Below are 27655 nucleotides of genomic sequence, written 5' to 3'. Positions count from 1 at the left end.
GGTTTATCTTGGCCTTGTATAGTGTTAATGCTGTTTTATTACTGAAACAGCAGTAAATTCCCTCCAGGACTTTTCAAATAAACCCAGTTTTCTGGCTCGCTTGGCCTTGTACAGAATATGCATGAGGGCATGTGACACCTTTGCTCATTGACTTTTTCAACGGTTGAGTATTTCCAATACTTTCCAGTAAATGTCCACTAGTCCACTTAATTTGCAGAACAAGAATCATGTTCATATTTTGTAATAGATTACTGACACATACAGTTTCTTCTTTGTCTCCTCTAAACTCATTGAGGGGCTACCGGTATCCCATGTATGCTACATACAGACGTATTTGGAGCAGCAGGCAGAGTGTAACCATCTTGGAAATCTTGGAAAAACCTTGTCGTTGTGTTGTTAGGACCTCCCTCGCGCTGCCTCCCCTCTTCACTCTCCTCTCTCCCTCTTTGCACTAATAGTTCTTTTGTGTACAAGAGCATGTTAAGAGGCAATGAGCCTGGCCTTAATAGGCCACGTTGCCATAGAAACCACAGCACTCTGGATGTCTGACCTTTGACCCAGTTTTTTTTACTGGCTGTGAATAAGAGTCCAGGACGACCAACCAGGTCACAATAGAGGCCCGGCAAACTGAGGGAGTGCCCCTGTCATAGTCACTTAACTTCATTCCTCTATGGGCTAATGGACACTTCAAATGATGTAGCCATTAGCAGTATGCTATCTCCACTGCAGGTCCACAGGCTTCTCAGGGTTAATATAACGTAAAGAGACTAAATATTTACATTTACAGGTTCCTGATTTGCTTTTTATACACACATCCAACCATATCTCCACTAATAAAATGCTAGGATCCCAAATCTAGTTAATCTGTTAAAATGATAAATTATGATCCATCAATTACACCCTCACCAATATATATTTGTAGTTTCTTTCTCTTTGTACCTTCTTTTAAGATAGCTTTAATTAATAACTTCCTCCCTGACTAATCTACTTACTTCATAGTGGACCGGATAATAGGACATGGTCCCCATTCAGAACAATTTGCAGTGGCACAGTAGTGCATTGTGGGTCTGACCAACTGAGCTGCTTGTCGTTTCCCCATCAATTACACACTAATTAGCACAATGACTGGCGAAGTTTGCTTAAGAATTGTCAATGTAATTGCCTCTAATGTTAGTAAACAATGAGCTTTAATGCAAACTCTGAGACAAGGCGGGGGCTACTTATCACATTGTCTTTGTTGTAGAAGCTTTAATTGTGTTTCATGCATAGATCAGGTTGAGGTGTCAATGGCCCTGCAGGAGCAGGTGATATCAGCAGAGCAATTCAGGGAGGGACTGTTGTGTAGGGGGCCTGACAGGGCCATTGTCTGAAGTTGCTGTTCATATGGGCAGGGGACGGTAATTAACACCTCAGCCAAACAGCAAGCTGTGCGGCCCATTTGTTTTCTGTTGGGGGGTAAAAGAAAACAATGGGGAGGGGTTCTCCACACAGTAGGTGATTGACATTATCTGCTGGAGCGATCCGTCGAGGCATTCCTGCTGCTCTGCTATTCAACACAAGTTAGGCGAAGCCATTTCACAAGCGTCTGAGCTGCCACTTTATACATATTGACTCTTTTATTTGTTGTTTGACTTTGCCGGAGTGTTTGCTTTTGACTAGTTGAGTTAATGCAATTCAGCATAAGATGCAATAACATGTCATTTGTTTTAGATAGTAATAGTGAATACGCATATCTGCGGTTTTCCAGAATGAAGAAATGTTTTATGCATACTTTTCAGTATTTTTACACATTTTTATAGAATTATAAAAATATAATTCAACATTAATATTATTTTTGACTCACGTTTCTGCAGCCCTGAAGTCGACAGACAGTAGCTAGTAAAGTTTGGGATTTTTTTTCTGTCCCTTTGGCAGAGTGTCTGACTTAGTTTGAAAGCAAATGTCCAGACATCTGTCTCTTCTCCATGCTCTGATGTTGGCCTGCAGTATGGCACCACACACTTCAGAGATGACAAAGACTTTTGGCTGGGTTTTCCTTCACTCTGTGAGAGCGATGTAACAATTAGAACCCAGCTCTGGCAGGCCACATGCCCCAGAGCATATGTTGCATTCTCTCTGTTCGAAAAACCAAAGGGCTCCAGTGCAGCTTTTTGGAAAATTTCAGTGGCATCCTTGCCACCTTTGTCGCATCTGGGTCCTGTAAAAGTAGCACATTCTACTGATGTCTATTCTGAGTGTTGGAGGCAGCAAGGAGGGCTGGAAGACAATTAGAGAGTTATGAAAATGGATCAGCTAAACTTCACTTTAGTTACATTTCTTTCAGTAGTCCGTCCGAGTCTATTTACCAGAGCTTCCAGCTCCCATGATGAAACAGACATTGCTATGGGCCCAACCATATGTCTGTTATTTGTTTCTTATAAAATAAGGGCATGTGTAAAGCATCACTACATGTGCTGCAGTTACATTAATAACAATATATCTCCTGTCTCGGCCTTTTTCAACCATTTAATATCACATGTCATAACTATTCTAATCATCCATTTTATGCTCTGGCTATCATTCAGCTGTCCTTACTTTTTTTCTTACACTTCCCTTGTGGTCTATTTTTTCACCGAGAAAGTTTTTGCTGAGCAGCATGGCCCACAAGTCCTCGCCTTTTGTTTCCCGAAACAACTCATAGACCCAAGCACCCTTCCTCTCTCCCTCTCATGTGTTTGTGAGTGGTGTGCTGCAGTTGTCTGGACTGGAGCTAATGTGACAGTGTGCGGCTGGTATTACCTGGCTGGATGTTTCAGGGAGTGTGTGAACAGTTGCTCCATAGGGCACGCTGGCAATTAAAAGAAAAGTAGGCGCTCAGTAAAAAAAGTGCCTGGAGGCATGTTCCTCAGTCCTGGCAGAAGCTGTCAAATAAGGGATGGATTGGGCGGGAGAGCCGGGGTGGGCACGGCAGGGCAAGACCAAACGCTCACAATAGCGCTCGTTTCATTTGTGGAAGGACTCATGATTGACATAGATTAGACAGAGAAAACTGCATTGTTTTGGATTTTTCCTCCGGAGAGCAGCATTCATTAGGCGCCATGCACACAGCAGAGTAAAGTTTCAATAGCAGCCTCTAAAAGCAACTGCCTCCTGACAGTTGTATGGACTTGGGCCCATTAGTTGGAACTTACGATTCAGCCTTGAGCAGTATAGTGAAAATGAAGAGGGCTGATGTCAACTCCAAGAATTTCCCCCCTTTTCGAAGGGAAAAAGGGTCCCCTTCCCCCTGCCTCGGTCTCTGTTGGACCCCAGCTGTCAGGAAACAATACCCTCTGCCTGCTCCGACAAACTCATTCCTGAAAATGTTTTTTTTCCCTCCTCTCCCTTTTCCCCCCCCTGCTATAATGTCTTTTCCATTTTTAAACCACAGCCATCCAAGCTTCCTTCCTCCTTACAAACCCGGAGTGATGAATGAAGTTTTAAAAATCAGAACCTGAATGCATGACTCCTCCAGTTTGCTTGTTTGTCATCATTTATCCTGCAAGAACTTTTGAAAAGCGGACAAATAAAAGAAGAAAAAAAAAGTCTGATACTATTTATTATCTTCTCCATTCATCATGTGTTTGCTATGGGTGGACGCCAAACTGTTTGTGCATAGGAATCCATGAGCGCAACGCTATTTAAATAGAAATGACAGTATACATTGTAGAATAATAACAGAGGGTGCATGGGGAGATTGTGTAATCGCAACTTCCAGACAAAATGTATACAACCCATAATATTTTCCATGCACAAAAGGCATCTTTAATAACGTACTATGATACCTTTATGTCTCAGCATTACATTGGCCTGGATTAGGAACATTTAACCTATATAAAACCCTTTTAATTAATTTGAAATTGTACCAGTCCAGAGAGAAAATCCCCATGCATGACGAGCTGCTGTGTCCGGTATTTAAACTGATTCATAAACCAGATGGTGGAGCAGTGCTTTTGGAGCTCTGGCTTCATGCTATCTCCATTGCTGGAGGAAGAAAGAAAAAAATGCTCAGCTTGTTGTAGCAGTAAATCATAAAACAGCTCTAACTCTGTTGCACAGCGACTGAGGAACGGCCAGCGGTAAAACGGTGATGGAAATCTCTGTTAGGTGAGAAAAAACAAGAGAGCAAACACTTACACAAAACCCTTTATGATAACTTTGATACATATGTGAAAAGTAGGGATACTGAATGGAGGAGGCACTATTTTGGGGGTCAAAAGGCCAAACCAATGGAGACGGGAGTTAGCTTCGAGTCCGCAGCTCAGCCTTTTTGCTGCTCTGTAAGTGGGGCTTCCTTCCAGCTGTCTCTTCCCACCCGCTCAGCGACGGGCGCCCACAGCTGGCCTCTTGTTTTTCCTTGACAAACGGCAATTTCACAGTCCTCCACCAGTCCGTTGTGTTCACATTGCTCTCCCTACTCTACCTCGTGCCAGAAATCACTGTCTGACTCCAGCAGCGGGGTGTGGGGCTGGTACAGGTGTCTGCTGGAGATCTCTGCGGGCTAGACGCCATTATACTACTTTTGCATGCTTCAGTCCCTTCAGTTAAGTAGCACGGCAGGGCCATTTCTTTGTTGTAAAATAGAGCCGTAGATTATATTTTTTGGTCTCTCCATCATGTCTTCTTTTGAATGCACTCTGTTAAATCTTATGTATTTTAATGTTTTTATTACTGTGTATAATTTCCCTGCCGAATGTTGTTCTGTTATAAAATGCTGCTCCTTTTCTGTCACCCGCAGTACCTGCAGATGAAATGGCCTCTTTTGGACGTTCCTGGATCTGCAGGACTAAAAGACTCCCGTTCTCCAACTCCGGGGCATTTAGTAAGTAGACACTCAGACCCGAATGTACCAGAAAAAAAACTGTGTTTGACAAAAGAGCACCACGACTGATTGCAGGAGGTGGGGGGGAAAGTGTCATGTCAAATAACTGTGAACACCAGCCGTGTCCCACCACTTTCCCTCCCTTATTTTATGAAGGTTCCTCGGGGCTACATCTTACGGGACATTAACTTAATTATCAAATAAATCACATTAACTTGGGGGAAATCAGTTTACTGGGAAACATGCTTTAATCAAACGATCACCGTGATGTAATAATTCACAAAAACAAAGTTATAGTGTGCATGTAAATTTACTGGTTCCCATCCATCCATCCACAACGCCAATAGCACCCGCAGGCAAACTGCTGAGCAGTCTGTCTGTCTTTTGCCACAAAAACTCCATAAATCTCTCAGCTCGAACCTCCTTGTCATTCTTGAACTTTCCCACACAGGTGTGAACTAGTCATCCTGGTGTCTCACTCTGGTTAGACAATGCAGGGCCTCAGCAGACCTGTTTGGTTTGTGGCTTCACTGGGGGATGTGTGTCTGAGATTGAAAACATTAGATAACATGAGCATCTATCTGGCACCTCATCTGCTTGATTGTGCCAGGGCGTTGTTTGGTTAGTGGAGTCATATTAAGCAGTGCACGGAGCAGAAAGCTGTAGTAAATACAGCCGTTGATACTTGACCTTACATATCCTGTCTCGATGTGCTTGCTGAGTTTGTGGTTGATTTGTTGGATCACATAATCGCAGCGATGCACATGATAAAGTCCTCATTGAGTGCAGTCAATGGGACATTGTTGTGATGGGACGGAGTTTGCTCATGGGAATCCAGGACTGACGAGTCTCAATAGAAATCAATTATACATATTTATTATAATAAATGTTGACCTAGCAGAGACCCTGTTGATTTTTCTGTGAGACACGGCAGCTCCTGTGTGAAGTTTTGTTGAAGAAAACGTATTCTAAGTAGTTTAGATAATGTCTAATTTGATAAAATCAGTGAATCTACATAAGTATGGAGACATGATTACCGTAAGAGAAAAGGTCAAAACATTGAGTATGATAATACCAGTTGAATTTAAAGGAAATGAAAGCACATCGACTGAGGTTGAGTTCTCTGTTCTGTCCCTCAGTGGTTGCTGCTACTTTTCACGTGGCTCGGTCAGTGCTTTTCTTTTTGCTTGGCCTTCATCTCTTTGAATGTCTTTAATCTAGAAAAGTCAATACAGAAAGAAACATTGTAGAAGACTGAGAATGTGAGGAATCCAACCGTTTTGTCGGAGAAATGTTACTCACATCATCCGAATAATAAGCAGCCTTTGCCTTTGCGTGCTTACATATCTACTTTCCTCAAGTTTACAACGTTTATCCTTTTGTTGTATGCAATTAAATGTATTTTAGATGCCTTCATACCTACACATATGAACTTATAAATATCTATACAGGTTCTACATTGTTGTTAGCATGAAAAGAGGCTTCTTTGTATCTTGGTTTTAAATTAGTCAATAATGTGTGCTATTTAATATCATTCTACTATTTGTATTGCAATTGAATAGCACAGTTCTAATAAATGTGCCGTCCAATGCCAAAGATTGCAAATGAAACACTTAATTTGGCTGAAAAAGAAAATGGGATAACATTAGTGTCTCAGAACTCGTGCAACACTTTCATTTTAAAGCAGTATAAAAGGTAGGGAAGTTCATTGAAAGGGTATTATTAGCCTTCAGTATGTGAACTAAAAGAGGAAGTCGCCATGCTTGATCTGGTGACCTGTGACTTGAGGGTCATTTGATTAGTGGTGGGAAACACTAATACCGGGTGCGGTGTACCCTTGGCACAGAGGATAGAGAGTGAAACACCCTGCTGTGGCCTTACCCCCCACTCTGGGCCAGGAGCCCACATGCCCCTCTGGTGTGCTGCTGCTGACAGGGAGCCAGGCTGATTATGTGCTCATTACTCCAGCCGAGGAGAGAGTGGAATAGTGGGAGGGGAGCAGCAGGCTGGCTCCCCAGGCCTGCAGGCTCCCCAGGCCCCAACACTGCACTAATGAGAGCAAGGGGGAGCGGATGGGCACACATGGGGGGCCAGGGATTACTGCCCAGGGCCAAGAGGAGCCAGAAGAGAGAGACCCGAGGAGAGGAGACACCAGCAGGGACTCCTGGAGCAGACCTGTAGTTCTACAATCATTCTGCAAGCGGGTTTGAATCTGACAACAATTGTTTTGCTTTTATGATGGACTGTCATGGTTTGGAATATCTGTCAAGATTTGCTTGTAGGCACACGTACATCTTACATTTTTATATGCATATCAACTATTCACAATGTTAGTGTACTGAAAAGGCTTTTGTAGTCGATTAGTTACAGACCTGCTCAGTCAAGTGTCTCTACAGATTACGTAATAAATCATCCACTGGCAAGCCTCCGCTTGAAGACGATTTTTGGTGAATTATATCACCTATATCATTCCCACAAATGCCGAGAGAGATTAATGCTATAGTTGCTGTGATATTTCTTCTAATTCTGGCAATTTGGACCAAGATAAGAGATTGCTAAGTAGAAATACCAAAGTCCAGGGAAATACCATCCTGTCACTGTGCAGATTGGGTCCATAAGGCCTCTATGCTAATCAGAGCCTGCTCTGGCCTGAGATCCTCAATTATTCAACAGACAGGTTTGTTTAGCATTCAGTTGGTATTGCTTTTGGTAGTAATGGTGGTGCTGGTGTGGTGGGAGGACTGGGAAGACGGGAGCAAGCTTTTCATACACACACATGTACGTGCACACATAAATACATTCAGCACCCCAACACCCCCACATAGACCCCTGTGCTCTTCATGAATAATACATCAAAGACGCTGCAGGGCCAGGTGATGCAGTATAGGGAACATGTCAGCCATCAGTAGTGACCGAGCTGGACCAGAGAGGAGAGTACAGGAGAGGAGAGGACGCGTTGCTGTCTGAATCATGTGCGTCTCGTACTCATCTTCCGCAACGCATCGATTCACAGTCATTAACACTCTGCTGATAATGATGTCAAGGCCGCGTACTTTCCTCTCTGAGGTCATTCAGTCACTTGCAGTCATTTGTCTATAATGCCTATTCTCTGTCATTACTGACTACACTGACGAGGACAGTTATTTTGGATTAGAAGGAGCTGTGACTCTAATGAGGTGGAACTGACCAGCGGTGTCTGTCCCTCGGTAACTTATCAGAACACGGTGCTCTCAGTGCTCGAATATGTGCAGATCACTTGATAGCAAGACAAGAATTGCCCTCTTTGTTTCAATAGTGTATTAGTGCCGTCGAGAGTAATCAAGGCATTGAGGGATATGGTCCTGTCAGCGTGTCATAAGTCACTTAGCCACAGAATGGTTAAAGTGAATAGAAGTGGTAAGGTTTAGAGCTGCATTCCAGAGATGCTTTTGTCTTGCTGCATGTGTCCGGTTCAATCTCCAACTCTCAGGACTATATGGCACTTTAAGTAAAGATATTAACTGAAAATCTGCTGGTTTCTTTCTCCCAAAGAGATACGTATACTTGCTTCAGACCCATATTCTTCCAACAGGCCTTTGACTGGGAGTCCGTGGAGATTCTCTCGTTTTGCATTAGGCAGTGAACAACCGGGATCCATCATGAAATCAAAGGCTTTGGGAGGATTGAACTGAATACTGATCTGAGGTCTGCAGGGCCACTGCAGAGATAAAATCCTTTTCAGAAATGAGAAAAGGAACCAGTGCTTTGATTCCATTCAAACTTCAAATTTAGGATTTAGAATTGATCTGTCAGTTCACAAATATTTATTACCACACTAGTTCCCAGTCCATGTTTGTGTCTATATATGCTGTGCTGATTGTGTTAGGAGCCCTGTTAATGTATCTAATTACCACTGGGGATATTCACTCCCGTAATATGACGCCGCTCTGCTCTGTATTATTGTAGGCTAGAATATTACTCCTGTTGACCCATTCAGAGTCGATCACCAGACGCAAAGCACGCGTTGTCTGTGATGAATGGCATAGTTTGGAGTGGTTGATTTTAAAGACATACGACACGGTCAGTTCCCTCTCACGTCCGCTTCCTGTTGGCGTTGACAAACAAGGCTAGGATTTCTCAGCATGCCAGGCATTCTTTTCACTCTGTCTTTCCTAGAGTTTTTTGAAAGGCCTCTGAGCCTCCCACCCAGAATCACCAAGCATAAAGACACACAAAGCTGCAGGGTTATTCAGTTTGTTCTAAGCTCTCTTCCCCATCGGCTGTTTGCCTAGTAATTCAATTCAGATGTGCAGGATCCAAAAACATGTTTGCTTGAATGAAATCCACCCCTCCACCCACACTGACCAAGGACTGTGCTTTTCTTAGCGCCGTTCCAAGTTGGACAGCCAAGCGAGGTACTGCCACCTCGGCCTTTTTAGCTTCAAACCCTTAAGAGACAGACATCTTTTCTCTGACCGGCTCAGCAACTTTTTGCTGTTTTTTTCCCCCCTTTAAAACTTCCTGTTACTATGTCCAACCCGAAGACCAGTTCTGGGTGTTTTCACTTGCTCGCTGAGAGGTATGCGCCACTGCAGACCTGTTTGCAACAAGCACGTCTATGTAAAGAGCATGATTTCTGTCTGCCGATGTAGATACCATCTGGTTCCAGGCTGCCCTTTATCGGTCCTATCACGTAGATGTTGTTTATATTTAAAACACGGCTCATGTTCCTTGTGGTTTCCTTATTACACTTTGCTTGTGGATCATGAACCAGACGTATAAAGCTCTCATGGGCAAGAGGAATATTACCTCTACACATAAAGCAAGTGAAAGAAGGCATTGATTCGTTAGTGTTTGGTTTAATTCATGATTGAGCCATTAGTCAAGTTTTTCAATTTCACAAAACCACATGTTATGCTCTCTGAACGTAATACATTTTTCTTTGTTTAAAAGCGTATTCAGATTTGTATTTATATCATTAAAAAAAATTCTGATTTAAGAAGAGGAATTTGCTTAATGAAATAGCCATTTTCATTCCTAACGGAGACACTGGCAGATCGGATACATTTCAGAATAGTTTTGCATATGTGCAACCTGCATACTCCATTTTTCTCCACATTTTGCGGGGCTGTTGAACTGAAAGACATCCCGGAGTTAAAACTAGTGCCTTCAAACTTAGAAATATGTGTAGAGCACACGATTGGTGTATTCCAGGATATGAATAATTAATAGGCACCATTTCAAATTCTCACTGAAGTGCTTCCCAAAATGTGTTGGCACCCAGGTCTAGAGGTCTCAAACAGCCCTCACAATATATGGAGAATTCAGGCATATTGTACATTAAGTAGAACAACAAAGCACAACTCAAATATACATGACATGTGGGACATGGGATTTCAACCTAGCAGGTCAACACTATTTCTGCCATGAAGCTTCATCACAGTCTTCTCCATGTTGTGTGAAATGGTGTTCCTTGTGCATCATAATATGCATTGACCTTCTATGCTCTTAAGTCTGGAGAAACCCCAAAAAGTCCAGAGCAAAGTGATCTTAATATAGCCATGTTTTAACACCAGTAAATATTTTCCTCACTCCATCTGGCATTAACAGAATCAAAGTGTGCTTTAGGCACAGGAGAAACCAATTTGCTAAAGATTTAAAAGGAGGAAAAGGTTGGACCTTCCTTTTAAAAAGAAAAAAAAGAAAAAGATTTGGAACAATTCTTAGCAGCGTGAAGCAAGAGAGTGTACAGAAGTCTCAATGCAAACCTTGTTCCCTAGCAGACCACGTTGGAGAGAGACGAGAGGTTGAGAAGGGGGTGGGGAGGGATATTGAAGAAAGGTTAGCCTGGAGGAACAAGACTCCTTTCTCCCCCCCCACCCCACTCCACCCCTTGACCCTCCCATGTGACAAGTTGAGCCAACAAGTGCTCTATTCAGCCAGGCAGCCAGGGGAAATGACTGCGAGGCTGAGCGCTGCCTAATGAAAGTAGAGACGCTGGTTATTATTATTGTCTTCATTATCCTCGTCGTGGTCGCAATACCGGACGGATCTCGGCTAGTTTCTGTGCGTGTTGTTAAAACAGCTAAAAGGTCCACGCTGCAAGTTAAAGGAAGCGCCATCTTTCTGTTCTTCAGAACTTTCAGTGTGTTTCCTACATCAGGGTCATCTGCAGTGTAACGTGGCAGTGTAATCCACCCGTGGGCGTCTCTGTCTTCCCATCAAATGACTGCGGTGGGGACAGAGTGGGAGATGATGTCTACACTTGTTTATGGTATTCAGTTTACCTTCGCCTGGTTGTGTTTGTTTGGGGATCACTGGTGTGACTTTTGGGGCTTGGTAGCACCGTTGTTTTTCTTGTTGGACTGAACAAACAGTTTAAATAACCATAATGGTCTTGGCATGTGTCTGCAGGGCTTTTTAGTGTTCCTTGGTGCTGGTCCAGATTGCATCACAGGGCTGGTCACACACACTGACTGATGTTATGTTTACCGAAGAGGGTATTCACACATGATGGCCTATTTACAGCGTGCATTTCTTGTGAACAATGGGAAACAGAATTCATGTGCGGTATACACTGTTTGATAGTTATATGCTTGTTTCAGCCACAAGCATAATAGCTTTGATGGATTACATTCACTATCTTGTAAATGTTATGTGTCAGACCATTGTTACACCTTTGTCACCTCCTGCTCATAACTTCTTTGTGTCTGTTCTTCTATCGTTTTTTTTTTTATTCGTCATCAACAGTCCAATAAAGTCCCAGTGGTGCAGCATGCCCACCATGTCCACCCACTGACACCCCTCATCACCTACAGCAATGAACACTTCTCCCCCGGCACGCCACCGTCACACCTCTCCCCGGAGATCCTCGACTCAAAGACAGGTAATTTCTTATAGATGGACATTGATTCACTTCACTGTACACTGTACAGTGAAGTGAATCAGTGAAGTGTGGGGGGGGGGGGGGGATGGGGTAGTTTGGAAAGTACTGAGCATGTTTCTATGGACAATTTGTCTTTTTTCCACCTTGGAAACTGGTCACTATTGGAAACATCAAAGTGATTTCACCACAGCTGCTGTACTTCTGAAGGCAGATATATTTTGGGTGATATATCAAGGAGCATGGCAATTATTTTCAGAGATGTTAAATATTGTTTTTGAATATCTCGACAAGCAGAAGAGCTGATGTCACCTCACCAAGTATAGACTGAATTTAAAAAAGCATGTTTCTTATCTGCAGGTATTCCTCGGACACCTCACCCGTCAGAGCTCTCTCCATACTACCCGCTGTCTCCAGGTGCTGTTGGTTCCATCGCACACCCGCTGGGCTGGTTCATGCAACAGTGAGTCACTTTTATTTTCAGCCAGATGTGTTTTACTAATCGCTGATGCTGGCCAATTAACTCTGTGGCTTGAGTTGAGTTAAGATTTAGGAAAGCACAACTAATTAGTTTGATACAATTGAAGTCAATAATAAAAGGGGTGACAAGGACACCATTTCTTAAATGTTTGTTTAAAGTTATGTCTGATTTGTATGCTCGGTTGTCAAAGTGCAAGAGCGCCATATCTGTACAATAGCCAATGTTTTTCACCAGGAGGAATTTATGAACATTTATGAGTTCTGCCACGGCTCTCGTAATGAATTGCAACGGCGCTGTTCACAAGCAGGGGATTTGAGTTGATGAGTAGAGGATTAGTGCTGGTGGGTTAGCTGTCAGCTGTGTTTGATCCAGCTTGCACCTCACTCTGTCTCCCTCTGTCTCTCAGGCAGGGCCAGCCCATGTACTCCATCCCTCCGGGGGGATTCCGTCACCCCTATCCAGCGCTGGCAATGAATGCATCCATGTCCAGGTGAGCGGATCGTGTTCGGCAAACACACCCACCCTCCCAAAGGGAGACATCCAATATCTGCTGCTTCCATGACATGCTGTAATCACATGTCCTCTTGCCTCTCCATGCCAGCCTTTTTTAAACAATTGCTACAAGAATTGGCTGGTGTGGACCGTTAAACTCAATTGTCTACATTGTTAAACTATTTTGGCAACACGTTACAGAAATGTGCAAAGGGATATGAGGGCTAAGTCTATCACAGACAAGTTCAGCTTCTTAAATAGAGGGAAGGCGTTATGGCATTCAGCACTCCTCTCCTGTCTTTTTTCTCTGAGCTAAACTTCTGTGGTCAGGCCAATGTTCTGAGCCACCCCACAACACTCACACACTCCGCACAGATGAAAGGGCTGAGAATCAATAACAACAAATCAAAGCTCACCTGAACCTACACGTCCAATCAGACTAAACTCTCTGACCCACTTTCAAAATGGGAAAGATTTGTAGCGAGCCTTCCGGTGTTCATGTGAGATCAAATATTCAGAAAGATCCTCCGCGACCTTCACTGGTTACCGGTAGCCGCCGCATCCGCTTCAAAACATTGCTACTTGCGTACCGTGCTGCGAACAGATCGGGTCAGGTCTACATCCAGGACATGTTCAAACCGTAAACCCCAGCCCGTTCACTTCGCTCGGCTTCTGCCAATCGGCTTGTAGCTCCTACATCTCTCTCTACATCTTCCGTCGCAAATTAAAAACACATCTTTTTCGACTATACCTTGAATAGGGAAGGTAGAGCCGTAGTAGCACTCTAGTAGCACTTAAATGTCCCTTACCGATAGCACTTTGTAGTTTAGCACTTTAGTAGGACTTAAATGGCACTTACGGATAGTACTCTGTAGTTTAACTTTATTGAAGAAATTGTACTTGCTTGATTCTTGTTGTTCTGAGTTTGGACTCATGGTTTAATGCACTTATTGTAAGTCGCTTTGGATAAAAGCGTCAGCTAAATGTAATGTAATGTAATCTGTGTGATCAATGGGATGTGTAGCTTCATTCACTCACAACAATCAAAGCACATCTCACCTTTACAGTATTTCATTTATTATTTATTTTGGCTTTCAAATTGTGATTTTGCAATACAAATGAAACAAATATGAGTAAAAGTAAGACAAATATATAATGGCAACAACAAACTATATGAAATATACATATGACTGCATTGCATTAATGCTAATGGGAGTATTATTTACAAAATGTGGAGCTTGAGTGCATGCCATCACTTGGAGCAGCAAGGATATTCATTAGGGACTATGTGGGATGTTTACAGAGTTAGTCAGTATAGGTTTATTACCGAGGGGATGATATGGCACCTCCTTGTTTATACAGCATAAATTATTAAGTGGTTCATAGAATTTTTTTAAAAATAAAGCAACACACCAGTTTGTAATAACAGATATATTATTAGACTTCATGAATTTACACACGGTTTTTTTTATACTTTACTTTAGGTCAGAAATTATATTCATTCAGACAGTAAATATTGAATGAGGATTCAGCTTTAAACTATTTTTCTGTGTGAGCATTTTCAACCTGGACTCCAAAGTTACATTTGCAACCGTTAGAAAAGTCTCTCTGTATATTAAGTCCACACTGAGAGCACCTTAAGGTGGAGCTGATGACTCTGGACTGCGAGCACAAGGCTATATTGTGCTTGGTCTCTCATGACTGTGTGACATGTTAAAATAGAGGAATTTTCAATTCTAACATTAACTAGAGTGTATGATAGAGGGATACAGAGCTTAATCCCCCACTTGTTCATTACAATGCTCCATTGTATTAACAATTGGAAATAAAGAAAGACGCTGTGAAGGTGTTCTGTGCGGACGGCTGTCAGAGCGCTCTCTGGTACGTGGTAAGGAAAGTGGTTTCAGGTGTCACGGCCATGATGTTACCATGGTAACAACACACTCCACTTTTCTCCAGCCATAAAGGGGCTTTTGAAAAAGTCTCTAATTCAACAAAAAGCAAGCATGTAACTCATTGTCTGTATGAATTTGGTCTAGACGGACACAGTAGGCACAGTGAATTTCACCCGGAGGTTAAGGCAGAGCGATTATGTGCAAAGTTAGCTCAACCTCTTCTTGTCAGGTTAACAGAGGTTTGCTGTTAAACCAGACTCTTAAAATGTTGAATCCTATTGCCCTCACAGCTTGGTGTCCAGCCGTTTCTCCCCTCACATGGTGACTAGTCCACACAGCCTCCACCAGACCGGCATTCCCCATCCCGCCATCGTCTCCCCGGCTATCAAACAGGAGCCCTGTGACATGAGCCCTTCAATGCATGCGTAAGAACGTTTAAAATAAAGTCTTTAATTTTACCAAAACCTGCTTATGTTGTGCACAATATTTCCCATTGTTGGCTATAATTCGCCACCACCTCTCAACCCCTCACGGTTTATTAACAGCATATTTTTTCACTTTTCGGATTAGCAGGAAATCCCCCGTTCCTCCCAAGAAAGAAGAGGACAAGAGGCCTCATATCAAGAAACCTCTGAATGCTTTCATGCTGTATATGAAGGAGATGAGAGCCAAAGTAGTGGCAGAGTGCACTCTGAAAGAGAGCGCTGCCATCAACCAGATCCTTGGAAGACGGGTAAGTAGCATAGATGGACATGTGAGTTTACAACTCTGTGTGTTTTAGCAATCCTTTGATATGTCTTTTTCTATTTTTGTCTACAGTGGCATTCTCTGTCAAGAGAGGAACAAGCCAAATACTACGAGCTGGCCAGAAAAGAGAGGCAACTCCACTCTCAGCTCTATCCAGGGTGGTCAGCGAGAGATAACTATGTGAGTCGCACATTTCCACGATCAACTCTTCTATTGATAAGTAGTGGAAGTTAGAAACAACCCTTTTTCTCACCAGGCTGGGTCCAATATTACTCTTTCGGTTAATTACAGTAATCACACGTTTGTTCTTATAAATCATTGAGGGCTTTACTTTCGCTATAAAATCTGTTTTTAACAGCATTGTTTCATCTGCGTAGGGAAAGAGGAAAAAGAGGAAGAGGGACAATAAACCCGACTCAAAACCAGAAGGTAAGGGGCCTTTTCTTTCCGACCACCTTTATTTGGATTTCTTCTTCACAAACTGGAAAGTGCAACCTGTTGCACTGAACCTTTATTCTATTATTTTAATCTAGCTTTTCTGCATGGATTTCTTTCCCCCACTAATACTTACTAACATTTTCCCTGCTTCTATACTTTGACAAGCAGCTTATGAGGTTCAATGCTAATAGTGGCAGGTATGTCTGTTGTTATGCAACCAAACGACCGCTGTCATTTCCCCAAATTAAGAGAGCTTTCCACACATGCACATTTTGGTGTAGTGGGTCCTGTTCTTCTTTGGCATCATGAATGCATCCCATCTGAATATGTTTAACATCGTGTTTCACTCACTGTGATGCAATGTGTTTTCAAGTTGACTTGAATCATGTTTCCCAACTTTCACTGCCATCGTCTTCACTGTTTTGATAATCACTCGTTCACTTCTGTCAGCGGCAGCATTGAGGGACATGAACCAGATTTGAAGCCAGCAGCAGATCCATAATTCAGCTTCCTCACTTCTCTTTTGTTTCCGCCAGACTTTTCAATAAGAAGCAAGAAGCAGTGCGTGCAGTATCTGCCCTCGGACAAGATGTGTGACAGCCCAGCGTCGTCCCACGGCAGCATGCTGGACTCACCGGCCACTCCCTCTGCAGCCTTGGCCTCCCCGGCTGCTCCTGCCGCCACTCACTCCGAGCAGGCGCAGCCATTATCGCTCACCACCAAACCGGAGGGACGCATGCACCACCACCACTTCTCCCTATCTGGGAAGGCTTCTGGATCCACATCTTCTTCCTCCTCCTCTTCCTCCTCCTCCCACACCCACCTCTCAATCCCTATTGGTACTTCAGGTAGCCAGTCGACCACACCCATCCTCACCCGGCCAATCCCCTTCACCTCTCTGCACCCCTCCATGCTCTCCCCCCCTTCCCCTTTCCATCAGGCAGCCCTTCACTCCCATCATGCCCTGTTCCAGTCGCAGCCCCTCTCCTTGGTTACCAAACCAACTGAATGAATCCGCAAAGGCAATTTTCTCCCATTTATTGTGCTGTATATTGCTTTTCTTTACAATAGGTATTAGAACAGCTTTTTTTCTAAATAATGAGAAGGAAGAAATATTATTGGTCAATATTTGACTATCTCCTTTTCTACAACTCTGAATGAAAACAAAATGTATTTTTTGTAAAGTTTACTGCAGAACTGGTTTCTTTTTGATGCATTTATCCAATGAACCTCTTGTATAAAAGAACCAATGTACATAACGTTTCTTTATAAAAAACAAAAAGGAACAAAAACACGTTTTCTTTTTAGCCAAAACCTGATTAATGTTAGTATTAAGTTTAAGTCATAGTACTGGCCAATAATTGCAGCCCCCTTTTCAATTCACATGTGTGTGCCCCTTCTTTCTTTGACATGTTAAATAAACATTTGAAATTGTTTCTTAAAAGTAATGTCTCTTTTTGTATTTTTGTGTTCTGTCAGCTCATGTTTTTCTCATTTCATAAAGTGAGGTTTGTTTAACAAGGTAATTTGGTTTGGATTAATATTCTCATACTAGTGACCACAGTGCATAACAAGTTGATAATAGCCTTATGAAGTTGTTACAAATGTAGATTTAATGAGCAGAATAATTTACAGCCACACTCAAATTGAATAAGTGTCCATAACACACCTGCCATATTTAGTATTGTGTTCTCCTTTAGTTCTGTAAAGAACATCGTCATAAAAACCATGCTGATGGTGGCAGGGAGTTTAATGATTAATAAAGCAGAATTAGGTTAACCACACTGGAAAATGAGCGTCTGAACCAGAGTAACAAAATGTAAAGCCCAAAATAAATTCAAATAAAAAAATAATAGACGTCTGCTCCCTCTCAGAATATAGCGTCCCACAACAATGACAAAAAAGCAGGTCAGCCCCATCCCAGCACAGTAACCCTGCTTGGGTTCCCTGTACCTCTTGCACTTTTACTGCATCTTTATTCACCGTTTGGCACACTGCTTAGGATTTAATTAACTCAGAGGTAATGGGATGGAGCCCTAGGGACCTCATTAGGCATTTCAATTAGTGAAAAATACACAAGGTAGGTTACAGTTTTTGGTGGCTTTGGAGATGAGGAGTGGTGCCAGGGATGGACCAATTATGTCAGAGCAGGGGGGCAGGAGGGGCTGGCCTGGAGGAGCCCACTGATACCCCCTCCCCCCCCCTCACCACCTACTAACTTAACCAAGATCCTACCCACAGGGAGATCTACGGAGCTGGGAAATGTTACTTTTCGCTGATTGGAACATTCAGAATGTTTATTTTACGAGTAAAGATACATTTCCAGAGAGCGCACCATCGGGCACATTGGAACAACAGGGCAGTTTCGGTTAATTGGTTTTAAGCTTAGATCCCACAAGAATGATTTCAACATTGTCATAAATATCTGGGATTTTACAGAGATTTAGTGAGCAGATATTATTTATCATTACCTCCATTTCTAAAACTACAGACAGGTTGACTGAGGATGTGTTTCAGTTTAGCCCCGTAGAGGCACCACACTGTCAAGTCTGTTTTAAACCATCATTAGCCATAATAAATCTTCGCTTATTTGCCGTTCTATCTTACATCATTCCAGGCACAAACCACAGAATCTCTGGTGCCTCGGCTGCCTGCTCCGAGTCACTTCACCAAACTGTCAGTGAAATTACAGGTAATGAGTTGTCAAAATAGCCAGCAAATCTGTCTCCTCAAGGCTATACATCCAGTGCAATGTTCCATTCTCCTAAAACAGTACCCGTATTATGAAACTCAGCCCCCATGTGAATGGTTTCAAATGTGCTGGTTTTTCAAGTTTGTTCCTCTATTAAATACATTCCTGTGCTTGCTTTTTTGCATGTTTATCTTGTGTATGTGTTTTATCATTGAATGAAATCACATGAAAACTATTATTATAATAATACAATTTGATCAATGAAATGTAACATGACACATGAGCAAGAATGGGCATTTTGCTCAGTTTTAAACACAATATTTATTTGAAACACAATAAAAGGTACGATAGCTTAAAGTTCCCATGCACCACTCAAAATGTAACACGCCACTGTTTATCTCTAATAATGTATCTGGTTTGTGCTCCACTCAACATCTGCCATGTAAGCACGAGGTCAGATTTAATACATGTTAATTTTTGCTCATTAAATTCTTCCAATCTCTTGCCAAGGTTCTTTTCTGGGCCTTCCTTTGATCTTGAATTTATTCCAGGTTAACCCTTTGATAGTTCACATGCGGAGCAATATTGCATCGAGTACTGTCATTTAATAAGTCACAAAAATTGTTTAAATGGTTTTATTTTATCTAACACTTTCGATAAAACAGAAACGCATACCTGACAGCATCCTTTACTCATACACACAAGGAAAACAGGCCTGATCAATTCATAGCATTGTGTTCTTTAGGTTAACAAAAAACTCATCACAAAATAATCGTATATCTTCCACTCACTCATGACCTTATATTCTTATTAATAACAGGATGCTGTGTTTGCTACACATGTGGTTTCCCAAAGTGATATTATTGATTGTTTCAATAACATTCACTGAGCTTAGCAACACTCAGCTGGTGCCTTTGTGAAGATAGGTATAGCTGGCTGTGAGCTTAAGAACCTCCTTAATGTATTATTCATCCCCATTTGACCTTAAAGATGGAAATGCAAATGGCTGTTAAGAATGAGAGGGATCATCTGACTTTTCAAATGTCAAATAGCCTGCCACAATTAAGACATATTCATTACAAGAACCCACAGGTCCCCAACACCCAACTGAGATGTAAAACACCTCTAATTAACATCTCATCTCTACTGCAAACCAATTCAAATCTAATCCCTATATTATTGTTACATATTACTTGTGGTGCTCAGCTGTAAAGTTCAGTGACTTTATGACAATTATTTTTATGTAATGGTATTTTACTCTCTCGAATATATATCACTAAAAGTTATCAGTTTCAGTTCTTTTTTCAGTTGCAGTGTATATCAATACTGCCATCTGCTGATGAGGTGAAATACTTACACAATCACCTCATGTGGGGTGTATCATATGGTGTCCACACGTAGCCTGTTGGTGGCAGTAATAACACACATGTATCTACTCAACTCCTCCTGACTAAATACAATAAAATAAGAATTACAATTAGTATTATTGTTGCAATACAAAACAACATAAATATACTGTATATATATATATATATATATATATATATATATATATATATATATATGTGTGTGTATTATAACATTTAACCTTTCATTAGTGCTCTCTTTACCTTTACAAGTCCAGGTCAGCCGTGAACAATGGGATGTTACAATAGGAGGATGTCGGCTTCACATACAGAAGCATTTGTAGCTGAATCTGGCCTAAATATTTAGTCTCCCTTTCTTTCCACATGTGCCAGTCAAATCCAACTAAACAATGCAGCTGTGAAAGTTAGGTCCTATCTCAGCACTGAAGGCCGAGACTAAAACTCAAGCATGCATGTTTTACTCTGAAAAATGTATATAGAGTTATGCAGGTATAAAGGAAAATGGCAATGGCAATTTTTGAAGGGGAGTCTTTCCAGATGATGTCTTGTGTCAGGGTCAGGGACTTCACCTGGTGACACCTGATGGAGACCTGAGAGCTGCACTGCCAAACGTATTATGGTTGTGATAAATGACATTGAATGTAGGCATTTGAATCTGATTGAAACTTGAAAATGTAACTCGCATTTTTAAATACAGTATTGCCAATACCAACATTCAACCCATGTATTTAGAAATAGTTAAAAGCACAAATGCGCAATCTATTTCACCAACAAACAAAGTTTCCTTTTACTGCAGAAGACGTTTCTTTTTCCTGTAAGCGTGATCACTTTTTTTTACTCAACACTACACATACCTGCTTTTCCTGTTATTCTTAGTGAAGCATCACACGTGTTTACACAAAGTATGGTGTGATGAACCGCCCTGCCTTACACAAGGAAACGTAAAGCCTGAATTGATGCATATAAAGAAAGGTGAGAGTGCCCGTGTGTTGTGTAAGGCAGCTGGACTGGCAATATGCTAACGACAGAGAATAAAGTTCATACAAATAGATCACGAAAAGGCTCCATTCGTTCTTCATTCACATATAACCAAGCTCTCCTCGGCTGAAACCAGCACGCATCGCTGCCATGTGACACGCAGTAATGTCAGCACTCCACCGCTCGGCGGCGCTAGAGCCCACCGCTGCGTTTCTCTCTGTAGAAGAAGAGCATGTTTGGTTTGTACCGTTTGGACACGGAAGCAGGAACCCGGACTCAAACCAAAACCTCCAACCTGTCGTCTTAGATTTGTCAACGCGGATTCTGGCGTGAGCTCAAAGAAGAGACCGATTACAAAGATTAGTTTTGTGTGTTATTCGGAGTGCATACACAATGAGGGCGGCTTTCTTGTTCCTCGCCATATTTCTGAGTTTCTGCTCGGTCAGAGGTGAGTGGATGTTTGTGTCGTTTTGCTCTTGATCTCATCCTGAGACTGTTCAGTGAAATGTTTGCCTCTCATATAATCCCTACTGAATTAGACCATTAAGCTAGTTGTCGCTCTATAATGACGTATCACGTGTTTAAACGGAGGTATTTTGAGCTAATTACAGGACAGTGTTGGCTTCACTACAAATCACATCAGTGCATTTGACAGGTTATTACTTCAATAAAGGAAATCATACCTCTAACGTTACACGTCACTGCTTTTTAAACCGTACCGAAAACTCAAGTAGGCTTTACTTGTGTGTATTAATACGCTTCTTGCAATACAACGTTTCTGTCACCAAACTATACACAAACCAAATATCACGTTACACAAAAGACAACACCTCTGATGGTTGTACTGGCTTTTATGTAAACGTCATATCCCCAAAATGTGACGGTCGATTCGAGGGCCTGGGACGCCACACCCTCAAACCACATCTACTGGTTTATGAACCCTGTTGCCAAGTCCTCTTTAAGTACAGTGCACACAACATACTATTTATACCAGCTTAATTACACATACACAAGTAAGTATCATGAAGTTCTACCACTATTTCTTTGTGCATCATATAGTTTGTGACAATTTGAGTGCAATGACCTTTAGATAGGAATATATATATATATATATATATATATATATATATATATATATATATATATATAACTCCTCTAGAAAGCCCAAGTACAAGACATGGTCACTAGGTTAATGCAGAAACCACCTTAGTTGTTATTGTCCTTTCACTAACAAATGTTCAAATATTGAATTAGCAAGACCAAGTGACATGCAGAAGCCCAGGGGCCTATGGAGCGGTTCCCTGCTCGTCCTGGTATTTATAAATATGCTTGGTTTATTTAATCAAGCAGGTGAAGTTGACAAGAAAAGATATTACTAACAAGTTTGACTATCACAAAAAAAGTAGAAGAAAAGTAAACGAAGACGGAAAAGTAATGGATACAGGCAAGTAGATGTGTCTTAACACTTTCTATTAACATTCTTCGATATCCTCTAATTGTCAATTGTCACGTTATGGTCACCAACAACTGCTGTGGCTCAGAGGTAGAGCGTCTTCCAATCAGAATATCGGTGGTTCGATTGAATCCATGTCACTTCACCCCAAATTTCTCCTGACATCTGTGTCTTCGGTGTATGTGTGGGTGTCAGCGTATGAATGGGTTAATTACATGTAATGTTAAAGCGCTTTGAGTGGTCAAAAGACTAGAAAGGCGCTATAGAAGCACAAGTCCATTTACCATTTGGTAAAAACTTTATTTTTCTTTTCTTTTATTTTAACTTACAGGGGCTCCAGTGGAAAATTCTCCAGACCTTACAAATTCAAACAAAACGCAGGAAAATAAATTGAAGCAGTCAGCTAGCACCACCAATACATCAGCAGCATCCAGTACAGTTGCTGTAAAAGCAGAGACAACTCTAAAGCTTACAACAATGCCAATTAAGGATGACAAGCTGGACATAACAAACCTTACGCACACGCTAGCAAAGGCACCAAGTCGGAGAGAGAAGCAGGTGGATGTTAAGCTTAACCAACCGCCACATGTAACTAATAAAGGGAAGCAAAATCTAACTGACAAAGACCAAACAAATGAGCATACAAGCACACCCACATCTGACTTAACAGATCTGAAAGTACAACCCAAGTCTCCTCCAGTTAAAAATGTAATAGCATCTGAAGAGTCAGGAGGGCAAGGGAAGGAGCAAGGGGCAAAGGGCACAATGAAAGAGCCAGAAGACAAAGACAAGAAAGACAAAACACTTTTAGAGGACAGCACTGAGGACGTAACAGAAGGAGAGGTCGTCGACAAGCTCCAACCAGTAGACGAGGACAGCAAACATAGAGAAACCGGAGAGAAAGTTCCATATGACCCAACTAGTATAAATGATGAGGAAGAAAGCAGTCATTTCTTTGCCTACCTAGTCTCTTCAGCTGTGCTGGTAGCAGTGCTTTACATCACTTACCACAACAAGCGCAAGGTAAATGTCTTCACACCTCTTGGAAGTATACTTTCTGTGTTTCCACTGATCTAGATTTGTTTTGCAAATGTTATGTGCGTGTCAAACAGGTTGGTATGTTGCAAGAAATGAAGCCGTAACTAATTGCTGAGCTAGAACTTGAATAACTTTTTATGCACTCGGGTCTCCACTATATATCCAATGGAATAATTAGATGATAATTTAACTAATTATAATTGTAAATGCTTGTGTAGTTAACAAAACATTTGGATTGGACTAACATTGCAGAAATATGTCATGACATTTTAGGAAAGTGCTGATTTATTTTGTTACTGAGAGAGATTCTCTGCAATGTGTCTCATTAAATGATATCCATATTTGTTTTGTAGATCAGGTTTCAATAAGCCAAGTCAGTTGAAACCATACCGATATATTTTTCTCTTTTTCCCAGATAATTGCATTTCTTTTGGAAGGGAAGAAATCCAGATCCACACGTCGCCCTAAATCCACAGAATACCAAAAGCTGGAACAGCAAGTAAGTTGTTGGTATAAAGAAATACCCCCCCACACCCCTCCTTTTTAAAATCATAATATAGTAACATTAAATATTTTTTGTTTTTAAATATCACATTTACATTTTCTTTCAGATCTAAGCTCAAGTCATTCTCTTGCAGCTGAATGAATCAAGCAGCTGAATACACTGGCAGTTGTGTGAGAAGAGGGTGATTGGATACTGGCGTTAGATATTTTCATGGTCTACTCTGCATTGTTTTAACCTTGTGTTAAATGGACATTCTTCTATTTTATACCTTTTAGATGCTTATCGTATGACTATGCAGACGACACTGTTGCCTTATTGAGGAAATTAGTGAAATGCAGTGAAGGTAAAATAAGCATGCTGTTTTTGCACTTGTGTCGTTATTCCACTTGTATGGCAATCTTGTAATTTGACCTGACTAAGGTTTGGACTCAGGATATTTCAGTAGCAGATGAAAATATTAGCTGTCTGGTTTCCAGAAGACTCGTGATTGCACTGTGCACTAAATAAGCCATCTGATTCTTTGTAAAATACTGTGTAAAATTTCTTTGAGGTTGTTTTAAATGTCGATGTGATGAGTTGTATCAAAAATGTATCACAATGGGATTTCTGCTCGTGCTCATAACCATGTGGTATTGGTCAGATGAATGTAGGGACCTTTATTATCCAAACGAGATGCTAGCAGAGTGCTCGCCCTCTTTAACTGCCTAAATGCAGAGACTTAAACATCTGAAATATTTGCTTGGAGAAATACTTTTAGGAAAAGCGCCAATTTGCTTTCTTGCTGAAAGTTAGATGAGAAGATCAATACAACTCTCACATATTTCTAATAAATATGACATTAAAGGTGCACTGTAAGGAATTCAGAGCATTAACATTTTAACAACAATTTGTGCATGTCGGTGTACCCAACTGGTGAGCTCTCGGCAGCTGCTCTGCACTGCCCTCCTAAGGCGGATACAGCTGGTAATGCCGGTCCGATTGGTGTCTTTGTTGCTGAAGTGTAGGACCCACCTTCAGTCTTTGCCACGTTGTCAGCCATTGAGAGGCAATAGAAATGCTCCAAATCTCGTCTTTAGCAGTTTAAGGCTACAGCCAGCTGCCGTAAGAGTAGCTTAGTGTAAGGACTGGAAACGGGAAAGGCGAGCCTGACTCTGTCCAGAGGTTACAAAAGCCTCCTTCCAGCACCTTTTAAACTTCACTCATTAACTCTCCTCATTTGACTCTGGTGTAGGGATGAAAATGAGTATATTTCCCAAAATGTTAAGATGCAACTGAATGTTTTAACTGCTGTTGTGGTGTTGGGTTCATGTGCAAAGGCCTCTTAATTTATTCAGTCTAAATGTTATATGAGGTGTAACTCACATTAAAATATTGTTTATCTAAACTGTCAGTCCGGTTACTGTCTGACTGCTCGACACCTCTGTGACTTCTTCTTTTGGTCCACTTTGCATTTACACTCTAGTCTGAAATGTTGTTCCCCTAACATCAATTCTGTAGGAGGTAGTTGGACAATGTTTGGAGGGAGTTTCTGGTTGACCACTAATACATTAGATAGATTATTTCCTTTACAGTAGATATGTGTTTATGTTCATAGTTTACAGACTTGTGCCAAATTGTGCATTATACTGAGATTCAATGTCTGATTCTTGTATTGTGCCTGTTTCCTAAATTAACCTGAGGTCTCAATAACAAATATTATTTCCTCAAATATATATATTATTGTTAAATCTGCAAAGAAAATTAATTAATTAATTTGCTCTTTTCATGAGCACCATAATTAGAAAGTGTCATGAGTCGGTCAGCATTAAATTAGCATGTTTTCAAGATGTGTAATGATTAAATAGCTAAATAACTAAGTATAATATTTAAGTTTGTGAGGAATAGCTGTCCATCTTTTCATGAGTGAAATAAGCACCATAATTAGAAAGCGTCATGAGTCAGTCAGCATGAAATTAGCATGTTTTCAAGATGTGTAATGATTAAATAGCTAAATAACTAAGTATATTTAAGTTTGTGAGGAATAGCTGTCCATAAAACACAACCTGATGTCCTTTTAGACTTTTATTGTACACCAATTGATGAACCATCTGAGATGAGTATAAAATAAAAGCTTTTTGTACTTTCTAGCCTTAATGAGTTGGATTGCTTTACTGTATTCACTGTTGCTTTAATGTGCAGGACTTTCATACTCAAGCCTCAACGTAAAACTCAACACCTTGCAAAGTATCGTAAAAAAATAATTGATAGGTAAAGCGCAGAAAAAGGACAACCTTGGCTGACCATTAAATATGAAATTAATATATATTATAGGTTATACCGATGCAACAACTCCAAAACTGTTTTAAGTTGCAGAAGGTAAAGGTGGAGCTTGTTTCCCTACTTAAGATACAGTTGGGTAATTTAGTCCAGTGGTGCCCAACCAAGGGGTCAGGACCACTTGAGTGGTCACAAGCACAATCTAAGGTTAGATGATGCAGGAAAGACAAAACTACTCAACTTCCTTTTTTAACTGCTTTTTATGAAATATTGGATAGTTTTACATCTTTGAACACACCCGAGAAATCTATTGCGAAACACTCTTTGGTACAATTGCTGACACCATAAAGAAATGTGACCAGGGGCCCCACTTGACAACAAGCCAATGAGCATGTGGATGCATGTTTTGTATAATGTTTTGAATGTAGGCTAAACTCACAAACTAGTAACTAGCTGTGAGATAAATGCATTGAAGTAAGGAGTACAATAGTTTCCTTTGAGATGTAGTGTAGCCTATAATAACTCATCAGTAAATGAAGCCTTTATGTTTTGTTCAGATGACAAAACAGCAGTTTATCAATGTGCATGCGACACACAATACAGTACATTTATGGCCATACATTGTTTAATTGTTAATACTATCCCTACTGAAGCAGTAGTTTCGTCACAGTGGCATCATATTTCTGGCCTCCTGTTCATAAATGTCTGGTAGCTCTCCCATGGAGGAGGAGACCATTCGGACAGAAGTGCACCCGCGGAGCTCCATCTCATAGCGGATGAGCTGTTTCCAGAAGCCGTTATTGGGCCTCACGACGGGTCGACAGGTCCTCACCCACCTGTGGGCCTCCAGGAGAGGCACCCCGCGGTGCTTCATCAGGTAGGCCATGCACAGGGAGGCGGAGCGGCTCACCCCGGCGTTGCAGTGCACCAAGGTGCGGCCGCCGCGCTCCGCAGTGAACTGTATTTTATCCGCCACCTCGTCAAAATGCTCGCTGAGGGGAGACAGCGGGGAGTCAGGCAGCGGGATGTGGACGTACTCCACCCCGGGGTGAAGAGGGCAGCGGCTCTTGGACTCAGTGACGTTCACGATGCACTTTATCTTGCACCGGGTCACCTGGGAGGAGTCTTTAGCCGCTCGGCCATTGCTGAGATAGAGATGGTCGGTGACTCGGCACAGGCCTGACAGACCTGCAAGACCCGACTGATGCATAAGCGGCGTGAAGTGCCCCGCTGTGACGTGGAGGCACGGACGGTATGGAAGATGTCGCGCGAGAATGTTGTGAGATTCCCGGTTAGCGATGCATTGTAAGGCAACTCCGGAAGGACACATTTGTGTGAGTTCACACGCTGTCGCCTCCTGCTGGTGGAGGTGGACGACACAGACGGTGTCTTTCAGTTTCTTGCTGATTAGCATATAATAAGACACAAAAACAAAAAGATATTCGTATTATATAAAAGCCAAAACGTATGATTTCTTTCACTGGTATTCTTCCGTTCATTCCTGTTTTTGTTTGTCTGCCTAATGTCTGTTTGTGAAGCACTTTTGCACATTTTATTTGAATTAGTATGTAAATAGACGTGGGTAATGCTGGTATTTTAAACCATAAAAGA

General features: G+C 41.6%; 3 protein-coding genes across 4 annotated transcripts in view; 2 read left to right on the top strand and 1 right to left on the bottom strand.

Annotated features, from left to right (window-relative positions):
* Positions 1 to 17199, top strand: part of tcf7l1b (transcription factor 7 like 1b) — a 31019-nt gene extending 13820 nt beyond the window's left edge. The window contains exons 4-12 of one of the 2 annotated variants that reach the window (XM_034541742.1): positions 4757 to 4840; positions 11570 to 11705; positions 12063 to 12165; positions 12590 to 12673; positions 14861 to 14995; positions 15144 to 15303; positions 15390 to 15497; positions 15695 to 15746; positions 16292 to 17199. In XM_034541742.1, coding sequence (XP_034397633.1) covers positions 4757 to 4840; positions 11570 to 11705; positions 12063 to 12165; positions 12590 to 12673; positions 14861 to 14995; positions 15144 to 15303; positions 15390 to 15497; positions 15695 to 15746; positions 16292 to 16767 — 1338 coding nt within the window. In that variant the 3' untranslated portion in view covers positions 16768 to 17199. Of the gene's footprint in view, positions 1 to 4756; positions 4841 to 11569; positions 11706 to 12062; positions 12166 to 12589; positions 12674 to 14860; positions 14996 to 15140; positions 15304 to 15389; positions 15498 to 15694; positions 15747 to 16291 lie in introns of both variants that reach the window. The other variant, XM_034541741.1, reaches the window with a different exon arrangement.
* A 3823-nt stretch (positions 17200 to 21022) lies between these two features.
* tgoln2 (trans-golgi network protein 2) lies at positions 21023 to 25203 on the top strand. Its single transcript, XM_034542231.1, has 4 exons — positions 21023 to 21240; positions 22577 to 23268; positions 23699 to 23782; positions 23895 to 25203. The coding sequence occupies exons 1-4, from the start codon at positions 21186 to 21188 to the stop codon at positions 23898 to 23900; spliced, it is 837 nt and encodes a 278-aa protein (XP_034398122.1). The 5' UTR covers positions 21023 to 21185; the 3' UTR covers positions 23901 to 25203.
* Positions 25204 to 26295: 1092 nt separating this feature from the next.
* On the bottom strand, positions 26296 to 27329 carry zgc:153044 (uncharacterized protein LOC751678 homolog). The gene has a single exon (XM_034541831.1). The coding sequence runs from the start codon at positions 27252 to 27254 to the stop codon at positions 26709 to 26711; it is 546 nt and encodes a 181-aa protein (XP_034397722.1). The 5' UTR covers positions 27255 to 27329; the 3' UTR covers positions 26296 to 26708.
* Positions 27330 to 27655: the final 326 nt, after the last annotated feature.

Source organism: Cyclopterus lumpus, chromosome 9 (genome assembly GCF_009769545.1).
Source record: "Cyclopterus lumpus isolate fCycLum1 chromosome 9, fCycLum1.pri, whole genome shotgun sequence".
Taxonomy (NCBI): domain Eukaryota; kingdom Metazoa; phylum Chordata; class Actinopteri; order Perciformes; family Cyclopteridae; genus Cyclopterus; species Cyclopterus lumpus.
Note: the sequence above shows the minus strand (reverse complement) of the source record. Positions and strands in the feature narration are given on the sequence as shown.

Coding starts and splice junctions, on each gene's coding strand:
- tgoln2 (XM_034542231.1), top strand. CDS start 21,186: ATGAGGGCGGCTTTCTTGTTCCTCGCCATATTTCTGAGTTTCTGCTCG. Junction 21,241..22,576: donor GAGTTTCTGCTCGGTCAGAG/GTGAGTGGATGT, acceptor TTTAACTTACAG/GGGCTCCAGTGGAAAATTCT. Junction 23,269..23,698: donor CTTACCACAACAAGCGCAAG/GTAAATGTCTTC, acceptor TCTTTTTCCCAG/ATAATTGCATTTCTTTTGGA.
- zgc:153044 (XM_034541831.1), bottom strand. CDS start 27,254: ATGCATCAGTCGGGTCTTGCAGGTCTGTCAGGCCTGTGCCGAGTCACC.